The 19,481-nt window shown below is 41.4% G+C and overlaps 1 protein-coding gene across 1 annotated transcript in view; it reads right to left on the bottom strand.

Moving 5' to 3' along the window:
• LOC144686486 (A disintegrin and metalloproteinase with thrombospondin motifs 12-like) overlaps positions 1-17,932 on the bottom strand; it is a 665,462-nt gene extending 647,530 nt beyond the window's left edge. Inside the window, exons 1-2 of the mRNA XM_078551763.1 lie at positions 16,892-17,932; positions 16,334-16,692 (exon numbers count right to left, since the gene is read on the bottom strand). Coding sequence (XP_078407889.1) covers positions 16,334-16,692; positions 16,892-17,015 — 483 coding nt within the window. The 5' untranslated portion in view covers positions 17,016-17,932. The remainder of the gene's footprint in view (positions 1-16,333; positions 16,693-16,891) is intronic.
• Positions 17,933-19,481: the final 1,549 nt, after the last annotated feature.

Genomic DNA, 19,481 nt, shown 5'->3' with positions numbered 1-19,481 from the left:
ATATACTTTATTCATAAAATATCTGGAAGAACATACCAAACCATTTCAAAATCACCATCACAAAGGTACAATCAGTTCAACTTTTACAACATGTATCACGAGGTGCATCAATACAATAAATGAATATTACAATCATTTGCAGACATTCAATTTGAGCTGTACAGCCTGAGGGTCTCTACACAGTTCCCAGTCCCTCGGTGCACTGTGGCAGAAAGGTCTTAGAGAGCGACCCTTCCCCATTGTGCCTTTGCGGCGGCTGCCCCAAGCTTTAGTCCGTCCCTCAGCACATAGTCCTGGACTTTGGAATGTGCCAGTCCGCAACACTCGGTCGGGGACAACCCTTTGTGCTGGAAGACCAACAAGTTTCGGGCAGACCAAAGAGCGTCTTTCATCAAGCTGATGATCCTCCAGCTGCAGTTGATGTTTGCCTCGGTGTGTGTCCCTGGGAACAGCCCGTAGAGCACAGAGTCCTGTGTCACAGAACTGCTCGGGATGAACCTCAACAGAAACCACTGCATCTCTCTCCAGACCTTCTTTAGAAAGGCACAATCTACAAGGAGGTGAACAACGGTCTCGTCCCCACCACAGCCACCTCGAGGGCAACATGCAGAGGGGGTGAGACTCCTGGCGTGTAGGAAGGATCTGACTGAGAGAACAGCTTGGCCAGTGCTCACAAGTCAGAGCAGCGGCGAGATGACAGCAGTGCCATGCAGGTAGGCTTTTCAATATTGAAAGCACCTTAAAATCACGAGTGAAGCGTAGGTGGGCAGGTGCATGCCACTTATATCCGGTTGTGTGTGACCAAATCAGCCTAATTACCTGATGACATAGCAGTTAATTGGGAGGGAGAACGTGATTCTGGAAAATTATGGTTATAATGAGTATTCATGACATGGTAATGCATGCAAATAGGGTTCCCAACATGGATCTGCGGGAAAGTCAACCCACCATTCGGCTGCCGTGAAGATCCTGAGGGGAATATTCAAAACTGTTTTCCCGCCGGCAGGAATTCAACTTTTGGCCTCACACCCAATTTTGTGGTAGGCAGGAGCATGATTCCCGCCTTTGGCAGGACTGGAAAATGTTGCCTGTTTGGTTCAAAACCAAACTAAATCTACACAATTTAGATACTGATACTTAAAGCAGTTTTGTGGGGGGGTTGTGGTGGGGTTGTATAATCAATTTTACACAGATTGGTGTTTCCATAGTTCCTAAGAGACGACTTTTTTTTGATTTCCCATATTTGGTGAAAAGATCAATCCTACTAAATGTTGCTTTGATGAGTTCTTTGAAAGTTGGACCTTAGGTTACAATTATGTTGGTCAATTTTTGTTTAGTCAAAGTACAACATCAAGCGAGATAAGGCGACTTGGAGCCTAATATTCTGCTGTCTGATTGCGGTTTTACTTATCAGGGCTTGCATTGTATGTTTTACCTGATAGTGTCATAGTGAGAACCATAGAATACCATTTTGTCGGTGTATGTGTATTTTCTTATCAGCAAATTCACATTGTTGTGAAGGGAGCTAACCATATTATGTTTGCAAGCTAGTTCTGACTCGTTAAAAATATTTCTGAGTTTTACAGAAAAGTCATTTTTTTAAAACCGAATATTGCTGTATCATCATGTCGTTTGACCCTTATTCCTTTACACAATGGGCCTAATTTTTCATGCATTTTATTAAACATTTGTGATTTAATGGGTTGGGTGGGATGTGCAGATGGAGTAGCAATCCCAAGGATTCCCAATATGACCAGCTTTCAAGCTATTCCCTCTGCCCCAAATACGGCTATGCACTTCTGTTTCGCCTCCTCCGACAGAAAATCTCCTCATTCAGAAGGGCAATTCTACCCTCTGGTAACATTGATGCACCAGTCAGACATGGCTAAACAACAATAATTCCAAAGAACATTCCTTAAGACCTGTTGCTACCTTCTTTCTCTGTCCACTTGTGACCATAATATGCAGAGCACATGGTAGCTGTTTAAATTCACTGGCTTTGGAGCACTTTGGGACAGCATGAGGTACAGCTGACTTGCATAAATGCAATAAAAACAGGAAGTGCTGGAAAAACTCAGCAGGTCTGACAGCATCTGTGGAGAGAGAAACAGAGTTAATGTTTCGAGTCCAATATGACTCTTCTTCAGAACGGGACTCGAAACATTAACTCTGTTTCTCCCTCCGCAGGGACCGCTAGACCTGCTGAATTTTCTAGCATTTTCTGTTTTTATTTCAGATTTCCAGCATCAGCAGTATTTTCCTTTTCTTGTTGCATAAATGCAAGGTTCTCCTTTGTCTCTATTATTAGCTGATCTTGCTGAATTCAGTGAAGTCAGCTTCCCACTCCCTTGTACTATTATTTCAGGACGTACAGCAATTTCAGACCAGTCATTCCTGGGATCATGCAATTAGTCTCAATTCTGGCAGATTTTGGGTGTTCATTAAGAATCTGTGACAGTCACCAGGCTAACGCTTGATTTCTGGATTATTGGTTCATAGTTTCCTGTGAGCTGTGCCCCAAGGATAATCTTTAAGTGATAATGACACTCTGATGAAAAGTCATAAGGCGGAATATAATGTAGGAAATGGCGGTCTCGCTTACCATCTGGAGAGCCAACAAGAGCCCCGTGACGCCTCTTTTCAACGAGGTCCATCGCATTAAGAGCCAGTCAAGCACTTAACTGGGCATTGGCAGGCCTTCCTGGGATCAAGGACCCTGGGGGCGGAAGGCCTGGCTGCTGAGAACTGCTGGCCAATCAGGGGCTGGTAGCTCTTCATTGCTCAGCAGAGCCACCAGGGAGGCGGTGGCAGCAGATTCAATCCCTATGTGATTCAGTTGCCATGGAGATGGGCTGTCAGAGGGGAAGAGTCCATAGGAAGCCACTGTAGGATAAGCTTACAGGGTGTTTTCTTAAAATGTAACTGAACCTCACAGAAAAGATCAGTCTACAAAGGAAACAAGAGAAAGCAAAAAGCAGAGAGATAGAGACAGCAAGTCTTTATGGTTTACCATACAAGAATCTCACTCAGATTGAAGAGACCAAGGTCGTGAGGGTTCAGACGATGCTGGAAGATTCATCTGGTTTTGATTAGAGGGAGGAATCTCCAGGGAAACCCACACAGTGAAAGTCAGTTTGAGGATTAAAAATTATCTGGCTGAAAAAGGAGCTAAGAATCACTTTGGGATGTTTAGATTAAGAATTGGTTAGCAGACAGGAAATGGAGTAGGAATAAATGGGTCTTTTGCAGAGTGGCAGGCGGTGACTAGTGGGGGTACCACAATATATATCAATGATTTGGTTGAGGGAACCAAATGTAATATTTCCAAGTTTGCTGACAACACAAAACTTGGTGGGAACGTGAGCGATGAGGAGGGTGTTAAGAGGATTGAAGATGATTTAGGCAAGTTGAGTGGGCAAATACATGGCAGATGCAATATAATATGAATAAGTGTGAAGTTATCCACTTCGGGAGGAAAAAACAGAATGGCAGTATTATTTAAATGGCGATAGATTGGGAAATGTTGATGTACAAAGGAACCTGGGTGCCCTTGTACACCAATCACTGAAAGCAAGCATGCAGGTGCAGCAAGCAGTTAAGAAGGCAAATGATATGCTGGCCTTCATTGCGAGAGGACTTGAGCACAGGAGCAAGGAATGTCTTACTGCAGCTGTACATGGTCTTGGTGAGGCCACACCTGGAGTATTGCATACAGTTTAGGTCTCCTTACTTAAGAAGGGATATACTTGCCATAGAGGGAGTACAGCGAAGGTTTACTAGATTGATTTCTGGGATGGCAGGATTGTCATATGAGGAGGGATTGGGTCAACTTGGCCGGGATGGGCAATACTGCAGTGATGAAAGGGCTATTAGCGCAGGCTTTGATGTGGTAAAAAAGCACAGCAAGTTGCCAGATACAGCAATAGATAATTGACCAAATGCTTTTTGGTGGTGTTGGTTAAAGAATGAATGTTGGGCTGGGCACAGGAATAATTCCCCTGCTCTTCTTCAATAAGTCTATGTCCATCAAAACACAAATATCTTAAGAGAAGTGGAGAGGGAAAATAGAAAACAAGATTGCTTTCATTTTGTCTCAATTATAAATAATTCAGCTCACAGATTTGTTCTAGTGGATCAAGGATTAATGACCAGTTGACCACATTTCTGTGTATTTAAAATGCACTGTTTTGGAGTACATAGGAAAGCTCTTTTATTGGGAGCTGCTGTAAAGAAGAAGCCTTTTAACAAATAATAATGGTAACTTTTCCTTTAATGCCACTAACCCATTTATAAACTCTAAGATTGATCTTGGTCACCTACAACCGATGCCTCCCCTCGACTCATTCCTGGGATGAAGGGCTTATCTTATGAAGAAAGGTTGAACAGACTAGGCCTATACCCATTGGAGTTTAGAAGAATGAGAGGTAATCTTATTGAAACATAAAATCTTGAGAGGACTGGATAGGGTGGATACTGGGAGGATGTTTACTCTTTTGGGGAAACAAGAACTCGGGAACCGTAATGACTTGATTTATCGGACGGGTTTCAACAAGAAACGGATAAACTTTACTACAGAGTTTTTCAGATACTACATGCTTGGGCCAGGTCCTCGACAAGAAGCCCCACCGCCCTGGATTACTCACACTTAGGGCTCATTGGTCGGAGCCTCCAAGAACAATTACATGTCCCCTAATGGTATAGCTTCTCTGACTGTCTTTCAGTTACTACATTTCCTCCCACTTTAGATTTTTTACAATTTCTATTTACAGAGAACATTTGAATACCCAACATATACATACATACAACTCAGATGATCAAAGATTAAGTCTCTGAGGTGCTCTCCTCATTCGGTTAGAGCACACAAGATTAATATGATCATGAACTGCAGCACCAGATACATCATTAGAAAGTGGCAGTTCAGGGTTTGGCAACTCAGACATCGAACATGTTTATTCTAGGTTGATTTATCACCTCAGAGATTAATGGTTCGACATTAATCACAGGCGGTATAGCTGGTTGTTGGAATGTCTCTCTATTCCGAAGATGGTCCACATGTTTTTGCACAATTCGGTCTTCCACTTCCACCTGGATGGACAAGGGAACAGTTTCTGAGACAATTGTTCCAGGAACCCAACAAGGTCCACTTCCAAAACTCTGCACGAAAACTGTGTCTGCTACAGTGAATCTACGAGCTTCGCCATGAATATCGTGATTCAATTTTTTATTACTCTGATTCTTCTCTATCTTCTTCTCTAAGTTTGGAAACAACAGCCTTGTGGGTAGGCAGCATTTCATCAACAATCCAGATGTTGTTGAACCCGTAGTTGAATGAACGAGGTGACGTACAATAACTGAGAAGAAAGTGGGAAAGCCAAGTTTCTCGAGTGCTTTGGATAACCTCTTCGTTCCAGATTTGAAAGTTTACACAGCTCTCTTAGCTAAACCATTTGAAGGGGGATCATATGGTGCTGTTTTAATATGTTTGATTCCATTTAAACTCAGGGATCTCTGAAACTCTGTATTGGTAAAGACTGTACCATTAACAGAAACTATGACTTCCGGTAGGCCATGTATACTAAAACTATGTCGCAGCTTTTCAATAGTTGCGCTCGATATTGCTGATCTGACTTCATACACATCCATCCATTTAAAATGCGAATCTATGATCAATGAAAACATGGTACCTAAGAATGGTCCTACATAATCAATATGTAGTCTAATCCAAGATCGATCAGGCCACTCCCACGGACGCAGTGGAGCTGAAACAGGTAACTTCTGTTGTTGCTGACAATGTAGACAATGCTTGACCATGCTTTCAATGTCACTGTCAATGCCTGGCCACCAGACATAGCTTTGCGCAAGCATTTTCATCTTCGATATGCCTGGATGCACACTGTGAAGCTCTGCCAAGAGTGATTCTCCTCCTTGCGAAGAGATGACAACTCTTGATCCCCACAACAAGATTCCATCTGTTTTACAAGCATGGAATGGTCTCATCTTTTCAGACACTGGTGAATTTTACCACCCTTGCAATACAAGGTCTCTGACTTTTGGATCTCTGTTCATCCAATTCCTAATATGCTTCACACACACACAGGTGAAGAGTCCAAGAAATTCAGGACAAGCACAACTTCTTGTGGCACAGGAGCATGCACAATGCTATCTGGTAATGGGAGATGACTGAGTGCATCCACATTTGCAATATGCAAGCCAGGACAGTGCATAAAGGTGTACTTATATGCAGATAACATCAAAATCCAACGTTGAAATCTTGCTGATACTATTAGCAGAACGGCCTTAGCCTCACTGAAAACACCTATTAATGGTTTATGGTCCGACGCAATGGTGAAATGTCATCCATGTGGGTACTGTTGGAATTTCTTCACTGAATATTACCGATAAACCTTCCTTTTCTAGTTGGGAAATAACCCTTCTCGACTGGGGAGAGGGTTCTTGAGACATAGCCAATTAGACTTTCTGGTCCCATTTCTGTCTTTTCTTTTTCTGTTTGCCGCAGAGTTTTGTCTCGTCCTTCATTTCGATTTCACAGTCGGCAAATTTCGCTCTGGTGAAATCTTAACTTGGTTCAGTTCGGTGATTGAGCTACCCATGTCTTTGTTACCCATTCGCATCTCGGAAAGTTTTACGCCTTCTCCTTCTAATACCTCTTTTGTTTCATTCAGCTGATTCTTCAGCCTCTTTCTTGTATCTCTTTTTTCCCTCCTGGAATATTGGACATTGAGTATTCTCTGCCAACTGTTTCTTCAGAGTGACACTAAATTCATTTTGAGTCTCTTTATGATTTTCTAGAGGAACCAACTCTGACCTGAGGGAACCTTGCAGCTTATGAAGGTCCTTCAATTCTCCTAGCTCATTCCGAAATACACAATCATGATTCCTTAGCAGTTCAGGAACTCCTCCTGTTCTCAAGTGAAATATTTCAGACCAGTTAAGCTTGATTTTTTTTTGTAAGCAGTCTCAGTCCAGAAGACTAGGTCCTTCACCTGTCACTATGATGATTGGAAGCTGGGCTGTCTGTTGCCTATCAGACACAGGTACAGTGGTGAAGCCCTTTACCTGTACAGATTCTCCAGTGTTTGTCTTCAATTGAGCAGTTGGCCGCTCCAGATTCAGTGGTTGGGTACCTTCATCTAGGTATTTAAATGTGCGCACTCTCATCACTGTGGTTGAGGCTCCCTTATCTACCCCCATTATTAGTGGCTTCCCATTAACTTGGATTGTGACAATAACAGGTTCAGTTTTCACCACTGTGGCGTTGTACGGGGAATAGATGTCAGTATCGACAGCTTCAGGTTCTATTGTATTGTTCAATTCAATCATATTGGTTTACTGCCTTATGCTTTATTACATGACCTTTCTTATGGCAGTAATCGTATTCTGCGTCCTTGAAAATGCAAGTGTCTGGTACGTGGTCAGCCCCACATCTATAACAGATTAATCTTGGAGGCGTTGCTGAAGTGTTTCTACTCGGCCTTTTCATTTTTCTAACGGCAGACACTGTCTCTCGCTTCACTGCTATGTCGCTGGTTTTTGCGCCACGCCCAGCGGTAGATTCCCACCCCACATGAAGAACAGTGCCATGTTGTATGCGTTGTAAAGCCTGTGAGTCTCTCTCTAGTGCTATTTCCAGGGCGCTTCAAATCGATGTTGACTTCTGCGAGTAAACGCCACTGAATAGCATCGTTGTGTACTCCACAAACTAATTGTTCTGCAGCATATCATTTAGTGTGTCCCCGAAGTCACTGTCAACTGCTTCAACTTCACTATATAGGTTGTGATGGACTCTCCCAAGGCCCTAAATCTGGAATTAAACTTAAACCTCCCCATCATTGGGGATGGCTTCGGCTGGAAATGCGTTTTCCCAAGGTCCACTAATTCATTAAAGGACTTAGAATTGGGCACGTTTGGGGCCATCAGGCTGCGGATGAGATTGCATGTCTTACTACCACATACACTCACAAGGATTGCTTTCTGTTTTTCCTCCGTGGTAATTTTGTTTGCTACAAAATAAAAACCAAGTCACTCTACATACTGGCACCAGTCTTCCATAGTTGCATCTAAAGGTTAAATTCTGCTGAGAAATGGCACAACTGGTGAGTATTCTTTTCTTTTTGCTTATGATTTGATGTACTCACGTTAACAAGGTGAGGTGCAGCATTGGAGCTGTTTTACCCTCATCGCCAAATGTAATGACTTGACACACTGGACAGGTTTCAACAAGAAACAGATAAAATTTATTACAGGGAGCTTTTCTGATGCTACATGCTTGAACCTGATCCTCAACAAGAAAGCTACCCCCCCCCCGCCCTGGATTATCCACGTTTAGGGCTCTTTGGTGGGAACCTCCAAGAACAATCACATGATCCCTGACAGACAGTAGGAGAGGCTATACCTTCAGTTACTACAGGAACATATTCTTAAACTATGAGGTCGCCCTTTTAAAACAGAGATGAGGAGAAAGTTTTTCTCTCAGAAGCTCATTAGAGTGTGGAATTCTCTTCTCAAGAAATAAGGGAGGTTGGGTCTCTAAATTTATTCAAGGCTTAGTAAGATTGATTTTTGTTAGACAAGGGAGTCAAGGATTATAGGGTATGGACAGGAAAGTGGAGCTGGGGCCACAACCAGATCAGCCATGATCTTATTGAATTGATGAACAGGCTCAAAAGGCCAAAAGGCCTACTCATGCTTCTAAGCCCTATGTTCCTATGTTCCCACAAACCCCTTCCCATCTAAAACGTCATGGCATAGAATTTAACTAAACATCTGTGTTCCAGCCGCAATAAGTATCTGGGAATATCATGATAAAGTCCCATCAGTTTGTGATGTCACTTTGGACATATGTTTGTGCAATAGACAAAAGTTAAGAGAAATTATTTATAATGGAACAGAAGTAGAAGTTAAAGTCTATAGATAGCATTTCTGAACATTAGGCATGAAAAGCAAATGATAAAGTCCAAACACATTTACTCCTTGCAAGAGCCTCAGCAATGTTAAGAAACTATAACAGGATCCTTCAGTTCTTGGTTGAACTTCAAAATGAATAAATTTAAACCACAAGAACAATTTTCTTTCTTTTCTTTTTTTTTAATTCACACGATTGGAAGTAGTCTAATTGAAGAGTCCAAATAGAGTAGAGGAGCAAAGGTATCTAGCAATACAGATTAACAAATCATTTCAAGTAGCAATGCAAGGTAACAAGGTCATGGAAGATGCATAGAAAGCACTGGATTTATTTCTAGAAAAATAGAATTGTAAAACAGAGAAGTTATGGTAAACTTATAGAACCTCGGTTAGACCACACAGTACTGAGCATAGTTCTGGTCTATTGCAAAGCGGATACAGAGGTATGGGCAAGGTGCAATAAAAAGATTTACAAGAATGATACCAAAGCTGAGAGGACGGAATAGCTCTGGAGAGAGTGCAGAGGAGGTTTTACAAGAATGTTGCCAGGGTTAGAAAAGTGTAGCTACGAGGAGAGATTGGATAGGTTGAGGTTATTTTCCTTAGAACAAAGAAGGCTGAGAGGTGACTTGACTGAGGTGTACAAAATTATGAGGGGAATAGACAGAGTGGACAGGATAAAATTGTTTCCCTTGGTGGAGAATTCTAGAACCAGGGGACATAGATTCAAGATAAGTGGCAGAAAGTGTAGGGGGGACATGAGGAAGAACTTTTTTATGCAGAGGGTAGTGGGTGTCTGGCATTCGCTGCCCAAGTTGGTGGTAGAGGCAGAAACTTTAAACTCTTTTAAAAAGTACCTGAATCTGCACCTTAAGTGCTGTAAACTGCAGGGCTATGGGCCGGGTGCAGGAAGGTAGGATTAGAAAGGGCATCTGGGTGTCCTCGAGCTGGCATGGACAAGATGGGCTGAATGGCCTCCTTCTGTGCTGTAACTTTTCTATGGTTCTATGGTTATAATAATCAAAAATGACTGAACAGGGGTGACTGAATAGTGGACTTCAAAATTGTGAAGGGGTTTGATAGGATAAATGTAAAGAAAAAAAAAACCAGGAGACAGTCACTAATAATTCTAATAACAAAATAGGGTGGGATGATGCATGTGTGGAGCATAAACACCAGCATAGGTCAGCTGGGCCAAATGACTTGTCTCTACATTGTAAATTCTATATAATAAAAGTTGGTAATTTACTTAAATTCCATTTCCCTTGTTTTTCCCAACCTCTTTCCTTTTCATCACGCTTATGATGCACTGGTTGCTGCTAATATTAACTCTGCCTTTTGACAGAGTGCTGCAAGGTACTCCATGTATAATATTGCCTCCAGCTACACTGGCTAGCATATAGCACGCTCCTGGGTGGAGTGGCTCCTTAGTCAGTCAGTGGAACTCCGCAACGCTGAGTCCCTTTGCTGAGTCGCATGGGCACTTCCGAGGCATCAGGCAAGCTCCAGAAACCACAAATGAAGTCAGAAATAGTAATTTTTCAAACAAATGCACAATATGTTGTTCGCTTGCTAATACCAGAGCTTATAAAATCTCTCAGATCACACAGCATCAGCTTCCAAGTTACAATAGGATCTCTGGGCCATGTAATGATTCTGTGTTAAAAAGGGCAGTGAAACTATGACACTGGCCAGTAGGCGGTGAGTGATAGTGATTCAGGATAAGTCTCCCTCTGATTTTACCCTGCCTCTTGGGAAATGTAACTCCTGCCCCCACCTCCCCCAAACATACATAAAAGCCAGCTCTGGTTACAGTGGAGATAAGGAGCATATCCTTCAGTGAACTACAGGAGTAGAATGGGTTCATATTCTCTGGAGTTTCAAAGAACGAGAGGTGATCTCATTGAAACGTCTAAAATTCATAAAGGGCTTGACAGGGTAGATGCTGACTGGCTGTTTCTCCTGGTTGGAGACTCTAGAATAGGAGGGCATAGTCTCAGGGTAAGGGGTCAGCCATTTAGAACTGACATGAGGAGATATTTCTTCACTGACAGCTTTGTGAGTCTTTGGAATTCTCTACCACAGAGAGCTGTGGATGCTCAATCATTGAGCATCATCAAGGCTGGGATTGATCAACTTTTGAGTACTAAGGGAATCAAGGAATATAGGAATAGGACAGGACAGTTGAGCTATGACCTTATTGAATGGCGGAGCGGGCTCGATAGGCCATATGGTCTATACCTGCTCCTGTTTCTTATGTTGTTATATGTCAGCTTACATTGCATAATGTTTCGTGGTACACAAATCTGTTGAATTAGATGCACTGACCTTAACTGCCTAGATAAATGCTAAAACTACAAGACATGTAGCATTCCAGAATGTTGATTTGTGCAAAGCATAACTTAACTCCAAATTAACTTTTTTTCCTCTTAGGCAAACTGGACTTAACTTCTCAAACCTCAACAGTACAAGCACAAGTATGTCGAATGGAATAATAACAGGAAACGCAGGAAAAATTCAGCAGGTCTGGCAGCATCTGTGGAGAGAGGAACAGAGTTAACATTTCAAGTCCGTATGAGTCTTCAGGGTCATACAGGCTCAAAACATTAACTGAATCAGAAAGCCATGGGTTCAAGGTCCCACCGTAGAGATTTGAGCACAAATCTATGCTGACTTTCCAGTACAGTACTGAGGGAGTGCTACACTGCCTGAAGTTTGATCTTCCAGATAAGACTTCCAACCACGGCCCAATCTGCCCTCTCAGGTGAACATGAAAGATACCAACACATTATTTTGAAGGTAAGCAGGACCTTGTCCCTGGTATCCTGGCCAATATCTATCCCTTAATAAATAAACAAAGGCATTATCTGATCATTATCACATTGCTGTAGGACTTGCTGTTTGCAAATTGATTGCCATATTTCTACATCAGAATAGTGATACACCTCAAAAGTACTTCATTGACTGCAAAGCTTTTAATTTGTGAAAGACCCAATATAAATCCAAATATTGACTTCTCTTTTCTATGAATGCCAGTTGGGTTTTACAATGGATGATCTGTTCCACCAGATTACTTCCCAGGCAGTGAAAATCAAACTACTCCTGCAAAGTCTCCACCCACTATACCAATCAGCCTAGATAGATCTGTAAGGCATCAAGCATTCCCAATAATGTTGAAAATTTGCAAGTAATAAATGGCATAAATGTTTGTTCTCAGTATGTGAACCACGCAGGCACAACTGCATTTTATTGTCTGTCTCTAGTTACCTTGAGAAGGTCCTGGTGGTCCTTCTTGTTGTACTAATTATGTTCTTATGTTTCTCTAACAATGGCGTTAGGAAGAAATTCCAGGATATGAAAGAACAGGAAAAATCGATGGCCAAATAAAGGAAATGTTGACTGAGGAATAACGGTCACATAGCAAGGATGGTTAATGGCACCAATGGAATTATATCCCACCCATGTCTTCAAAAGAAAGGGGAAAATTTTGAGCCATATATTTTAAGACACTATCTTTGTGACTCTATTTTATGTATTTTTCTCAGGTTCATTGGATACTAAGGTAATCATGAGGTCAAGAATAAAACAGAATATGATATGAGCTGCAAATCTCCAGAATTTGCTGACTAATTTACACAACTCTGCCATTTGCCTCACATACGACATCTCACCTTTAGCCTTCCTGTTACTTTTAAGAACTTGTTGCCCATTAAATTCATTGCAGAAAATTAGGGCTCATAATTAACTGCATGAGTACCATGTTAGCAATGCAATACTCATCGATCTTTCTGGTCTTGAAAGGGAACAATTCCTGCGTGCTGTCAATTATTCTTAAGGGATTTAAAAAGATTGAAATTTTAAATTATTTTTCTTACTTTTCCTGTCTCTTTTTTCTCTCTCTTCAACCAATCTTTCTTCCCCTCTTTCTATTTCTCTTTCTGTACCTGATTTGACTCCAATTCACCCTCCCTCTCTGCCATTCCTCTGTATCTTTCTCAATTCTTAAATCTTATTAAGGAGATGTCCTGTTGCCCTTGACAGACCGTTATCAGTTTAGACTTCCAGTAAATCATGACAAATTATTTTCAAATTGAATGATACAGGGATAAGTCTAACTAACAATGCATACCGCAAAGTACCCCACTGCACAAGATTTGTTCGAATGTCTGTTCCAAATCACCTGTGTTTCAAATAAGTTGAGACATCTTCTGAGAGTGAATTTGGACATATATTGTGAAAGAAGTCAATAGATGATGCATCACAGTCAATAATTCATCAATTCACAAAGCTCACAGTTAAACAGCTGTAGCAGATTTGATCAGCGCCACTGATAGATTTCCACATACTCAGTCCCAAGGCAGACCAAATACTAATCCAAACAAGTGAAACAAAGTATGCCATTAGGAAATTGTACACATAGTTCATGAGCTGTACTACTTGTGGTCTCATTTTCCCCCACACCATTTGTCCCTTGGCAGGCTTGCTGCTCCATCTGCTTCCATTTATGATCTGCCTGGCTATGGGTTCTTGTCAGAGCTAAGATGCAATATTATTCACCTTTTTCTCATGCTTGCCAGCAGGGGAATGCTTTCAGAAGCAGGGCTATCCCAGCATCTGCCAAGCAAGTGAAAGGTATGCATTAAAACTACAACGTGGTGCAGTATGTTGGGAGTAATAATGACAGTGATCATGAAAAAAGACAGTGCTTATAACTGTGAGCGCGCACACACACACACACACACACACACATACACAGTCTCTCTCTTGATGAATAATACTTCTCCATCACTTCCTGGAAGAGAAATGCCATAAACAATTGCTAAAATATCATAAACTTCTAAGTGCTTCAATGCTTTCAAATCCAAGTGTGTTTCCCATTCCACTCTGAATTGACCCCCACTGAAACAAATGGAATCACAAATATATGTAAACTCCTCCTCCACATTCCTAAAATTACTGGAGCAATTGCAGTGGGACAGATAGACAAAATAGCACTATAACTCTGGTGTTTAATTTATATATATTTTTTGAGTTACAGATACATAGTGGCAGATTGTGGGTGGTGGGGGGATGGGGTAGTACTTTGACCAAAAGACACTCCCCTATTCCATTCTATACAAGTGCCCAGTGCTGTTGCAGCTGGCAGCTTTTATTTTGAGATGACCAGTTAACTTCTCCACCTGTAAATTTGCTAATAAGCATTTTCTTTCCAATTTAGGTAAATGATTTATATATTTAAATAAACCATAAAACCCTGACAGATATCCTACAGTCATTGGAAAATTGGAAGAAATTAATTGATGAAAGATTCATTGTGTATCACATCCCAGCAATGAACTAGGACGTTCATAAACAAATTCACCGTTAACCCCGAGATCACCACAGACAGAGATTTCTGTGCCTCCTTTTAGACAGACATATCACAACCCACTGTGGGTCAATAGATGGGTTTCCAGTTCTTCTTGCCAGCTTTATTGACACAATAGCCAACAGGAAGTGACACAATGAAGAAGTGGAAACATCTGTTTCGTAAGCCCACTGCATGTTATTTTGCAATTATGTTATTCTACACAAGGTAATTTCTATTATATAGCATAGAAAAGCTTTTATACAAAGAGCATACCACATACATCCTCAGCTCCCAGCTTCTGACCAGGTCTTTCAGTACACAGAAAAAGATTAAAAGCTACAATGTTTTACTATCAAAAACTAAACACAGCTTAACAAGGTATTGAAGCATTACATTTATGGTTCCATTTTGCTTAAAAACATAAATACTATTTCAATTGGAGTGCTTGCATTATCCAGTAGAAGTCTGACCAAGGTTTGTGGTTGGAAGAATTTTCATTGTGTACAGCAGAACTTTAAATGGTAGTTTTCTTGTTGTATCTGGAACACCAGTATACAGTGTTCAAGAAGTATTGTAACAACTGGAAAGAAATTGTATTTTCGCAACTATCCTCCATGTTTTGAATTAGCTGTTGCCTTTTCATATCTGACTTTCAAGCCAAAAATCCTTCAGCCAGTGGCCTATTAAAAAGTTACCCGATCTGCATTTAGTTATTAGTTAGTTATTTTAGTGAAAGCAATTTGGCTCAAAATTTGGCTGAAATGATGGAAGAACAAGACTAAAGAATGTTTATTTCCCTGCTTTCCAAGTAAAAGCAATCAGAGTTGGTCAATAATGTGACCCTCCCAAGAGCAACAGAAACACACATGCAACATACATTGTCAAAGCTGAGTGCCAAAGTTGTTAGGATGCAGATTTTTGATCAGTTATATTGCATCTACTGATTTGACACAAATGCCTTTTTTAGAACAGTGCAACGGGCAACATCAAGTTATGTCATCCATACGCTATTAAGGGAAAGCAGATCTCTTTCAAAAGCATTTAAATGCATGACACAGCCCAGCGACCTCCAACTATCCTTGAAATTTCTAATGGAAAATAGGCCTGATGATGTTAAAGCTAAACTAGTTATCTTGTTGCCCTCTTTTTTTCAAGGCACTGATGATTACCAGATCACAGTTCCTTGGGCACCTCTCTACCTTGCCCATGGCTATTAATCATCATTAAGCAGCCACATGACTATTCAGCCACACAGGTTTAAACTTTGTTCTCACATCTCACAGAACATCCATGCATGCACATATCCAGCAGGAATTGATAGGTGCCAATTGGTGATGCCAACTACAATGCCCCAAAACTAACCAAGATGAGATTAGCTCAGCACAAACCAGCATTAAACCCAAGACCTCCCTGGCCACTACTCATCAGGGAAGACCACATAGCTCTTTTCAAACAATAGAGCAATAGGCTGGTTCAGTTTTAAAATATCAAAATGCTGCCCTTAGAAAAAAAATGACAACACTTCCTTATTTTGCATGTCTGTAGTATGGAAAACATAGCCAGGATACAAGATGTGCAGTGAAACCCATGTGAACACAAGAGGCTCAGTTGAGGCATGGCATATGTCACAATGTTTGATTGTCACAAAACCAGAAAAAGCTGGAAGCACTCAGCAAGTCAGTAACAGCAGCTGTGGAGAGAAATAGCCAGTTGGGCCAACAAAGGGTTATGCCTGAAACATGAATTGCTCACATCTTTCCACAAGAACTGTGCCTGACTTGCTGAGTGTTTCCAGCATTTTCTGGTTTGGTTTCAGATCTCCAGCATTGTTCTGTATGAATGATTGCAGTCTCCAACAGCAAACCTTAACACGTCTGATCATTTCTGGTGTGTGGTGTGATATGCTCCTTCATGTACTGGGAAGCCTATAAATCATGCGTGTTTTGTTTTGGATTGCTCTGGCGAGGGAGGACTGCTAATTAGCCTGCCACCAGTAAGATTAAAATTAACTCAGTCCTTGCATGATCCCAGCGTTGCTGCATTATCCCTGAGACCACTTACCAGTCCTTTGCAGGTACTGATGGCTGCAATGCCACTCCCCAGGTCTTGATGCTCTACTCTGCCTATGAAGTGACACGTGTTCTCTGCAGGGGTCTGAATGATGGCACCAGTTACATTTGCGTACCTTTTCTCCAGGACGTAGCCTGGAGAAAGGAATGGGCGATTGGCTGTCAAGTTGAAAAGCAGCTTTTGCCCCCGGTGAACAATTTGGTAATACACGTGGTCCTCTCTCTTTCCAAGGTCCCTCCTTCCAATGTGGTTGACATAATGAATAACGTCCGGAGAGAGAAAAATTCCTCTTTCGTCCACTTTGACGGGATGAACTATTTCATAACTTTGCAAACTCCTAATAAACTTCTCTGAAAGGAAAAAAAAAACACAAGACATAACCATACAGGTCTTCGCAAGGACGCCGCTGACGTTACTCAAGATTTGTTTCAGTTGGCCGGAGTGTGCCACAAACAACATTGAATTAAATCCAATCACTTAATGCAAAATAGCAGGAGTGGGACTTGGAGCGGTGCAGATTAACAAGTCTGTTTAGGAAAATTCACAAACCTTGCTTTTCATTTGCAAAATGCAAACTGCCCAGCTGACCACCACCGTGGCTGGTTGCCAGAAAGCTAAAGACTTTGAGAAGAAAAGGGACGGCCGTGATAAAACGCAATCCCACACGGAGCATGGTTCAATTAAAAATTGCATCGATGGAAAGGAGGTCCTGCAAGCAGACTGTGAGGGTGCTGGATTGATGCACGGGCCCCGTCCATGGGTCAACAGCAAAAACAATAAGTACAGATAGAAGAGTGATCGGACAGAAAGGGAAAGCAGGCGATGGCGAGAGGAGGAGTGATCGAAAACCTCAGCGTAATATTTCTTAAGGAAAGAGGGAGGGTTCGATAACTGCCCATGGCGATTTCCAACTTTAAAAAAAAATCCTGCTTGCATGGAAGTGTGTGCAATTCTATACAGAGGTGTGCATGTTGTCGCACGCAGTAACGACCTAAATACGTGGTAGTACAGAATACACCAGACCCTCCCCTCCCGGCTGACAGGATTTAATTGGAATCCTGGTTTTAAATGTTTTCTTGTTGATGTGTGCATCTTAATTCAATTCAGTCAAAAGTAAACAGCCTGGGCAATGAATGGGGGTATTACTTCACAACACAGTGCTTCCTCGCGGTGGAATTGGAGAAGCAAGAGGAAAAAACGTGGGAATATTTGAAGGAATTGGCACTGCCCAACAGCTTTAATTAACAGCTTTTGCTAAATCTTTAGACATCTATCATCATACGGCCTGCCCCTAATACATTAGCGATTGATTCTTTAAATGAAATTGTTTTTGTTCCTCCCTCTCTTTCCACAAACTAAAAGTCGATTCCAACCTCCTCCCATCAAACGTGTTTGATGCTGGCTTATCGCTGGCAGCGCAAGTTCCAGTTCACACAGCTCCAGGCCGTTTGCCTTGTGTGCAGACGTAGACCAGCGCTTCCCTATGGATTCAATTAAGCGGGAGCCTGACCTCCAAACGCACCTTAGACAGGAGAGAAATACTGTTTATATTACAAAATCGATTTTAGGCAAATGGTCACATCAGCTTTTTTTTCCCCCTCCGGGGAAGCGTGTTTATACTTGAGGGTCTGGCAACGCGTGTAATTGTTGTGTACTGCTGGAGAGAAAATGACCGTGATATAACCCAAACCACGACTGATATACTAAATCAATATCAGTTATAAAGAATGCATTGCCGTTTCAACTCAGCTCCTTTTCCACAACATCCTCCCCTGTTTCGTATTATAAATTGAACTGTAACTTACAAGGTGTTCAAAACTTTTTTAACATTAAACTTATGATTATGTAACGCTTTTGAAGAGGCCGGCACGATGGGTCGAATGGCTGTATCTTCTATGCTATAAAGTTTCAACGCGATCACTCGCTCCACTAAAACATCATTTTACCAGATATCGGGACACCAGATATTGGTATAACCATTTTAACCCTATGATCGCCGTAACGCGCGCGTATTAAGCTGGAGAACTTATATCATCCCTAAGACTGCTGGAACATCGAGTTAAATACACACACACACTTGTCCTTCTCCATATATTGATGTCTTTGTTGCGTTTTTATTTTCGCACAGAAAACAGATGCAGCTCTTCGAAAGGGTTAATAATCAGCTTTGCTTTTTTTAAAAAAAAACTATCCACAAATGTCAACGCCCCACAATAAAATCTGAAGCGGTATTAAGATGTTCTTTGCGCCTCAACGTGTTAAATCCCATTTAAAAAGCGTTTAACGTAAAAATCAGGCGGCGCCGCATTTATTATTATATCTTCAATAACTGTCGAAATAAGGGAGCATCTTTCGGACTGCTTTGGATCGACGATAAATCTTACGGCGAAACTTTACGGTTCGGCTCTACGCACGATATTAATTCAAACAACTAATTCTAACAATCTGCACCTAGATAGAACAAGATCACAATGTAATAGTAGCCTTTAAGATAATTGAACAACGGTGCATCAGGGGAAGTTGCATCAATAAAAAGAAACCCTGTTTAAAAGCCATTTAACACAAAATAACCAAATCTTAGTGGTATATATTTTTTGGCCAGTGAATTGGTGAGAGAGAATGGTATAATCTGACTGAAGATATCTCCCTGCAAGAGTTGTTACCACGAGTAGAAATGGATCATTAGAGTCACCTAGCGGCAAATGTGAGGAAGGCATTTAATTCGTGATAGAAATTGCGGTCAGGGCGCCTGGCAAGGCAGCACCTGCCGAACGTAAAACCGGGATCAGGAGGTTAACAACCGTTGCGGAGAATCTTCCACCCCTCTGTAATATAAAGTTCCTAAATGAGAACAGGGGAGATGGAGGAGTTTGCTAGTTGTGGTGTGATTTGTCTGCTTCCTTCCCAGTCTATATACTTGAGACAGCTGTGCTGAATGTTCTCTAAACATCTTGCTATATTATAGTGCCTCTTCCAAACTATTTTCCAATAAGATCCCATTTTAGCACTTGAAAATTAATGCGATCCCAGACGCCAACAAAAACAATACAGCAATAAAGCAGTACAGTAACATTTAGTATAGAATTATTAACGTTTGCATATTTTGGATCGACATATAGAAGTATGAAAATATGTTTTT

The sequence above is a fragment of the Cetorhinus maximus genome, chromosome 1 (assembly GCF_964194155.1).
Source record: "Cetorhinus maximus chromosome 1, sCetMax3.hap1.1, whole genome shotgun sequence".
Taxonomy (NCBI): Eukaryota; Metazoa; Chordata; class Chondrichthyes; order Lamniformes; family Cetorhinidae; genus Cetorhinus; species Cetorhinus maximus.
The sequence above is the reverse complement of the archived record's forward strand: the minus strand, read 5'-3'. Positions and strand labels throughout refer to the sequence as shown.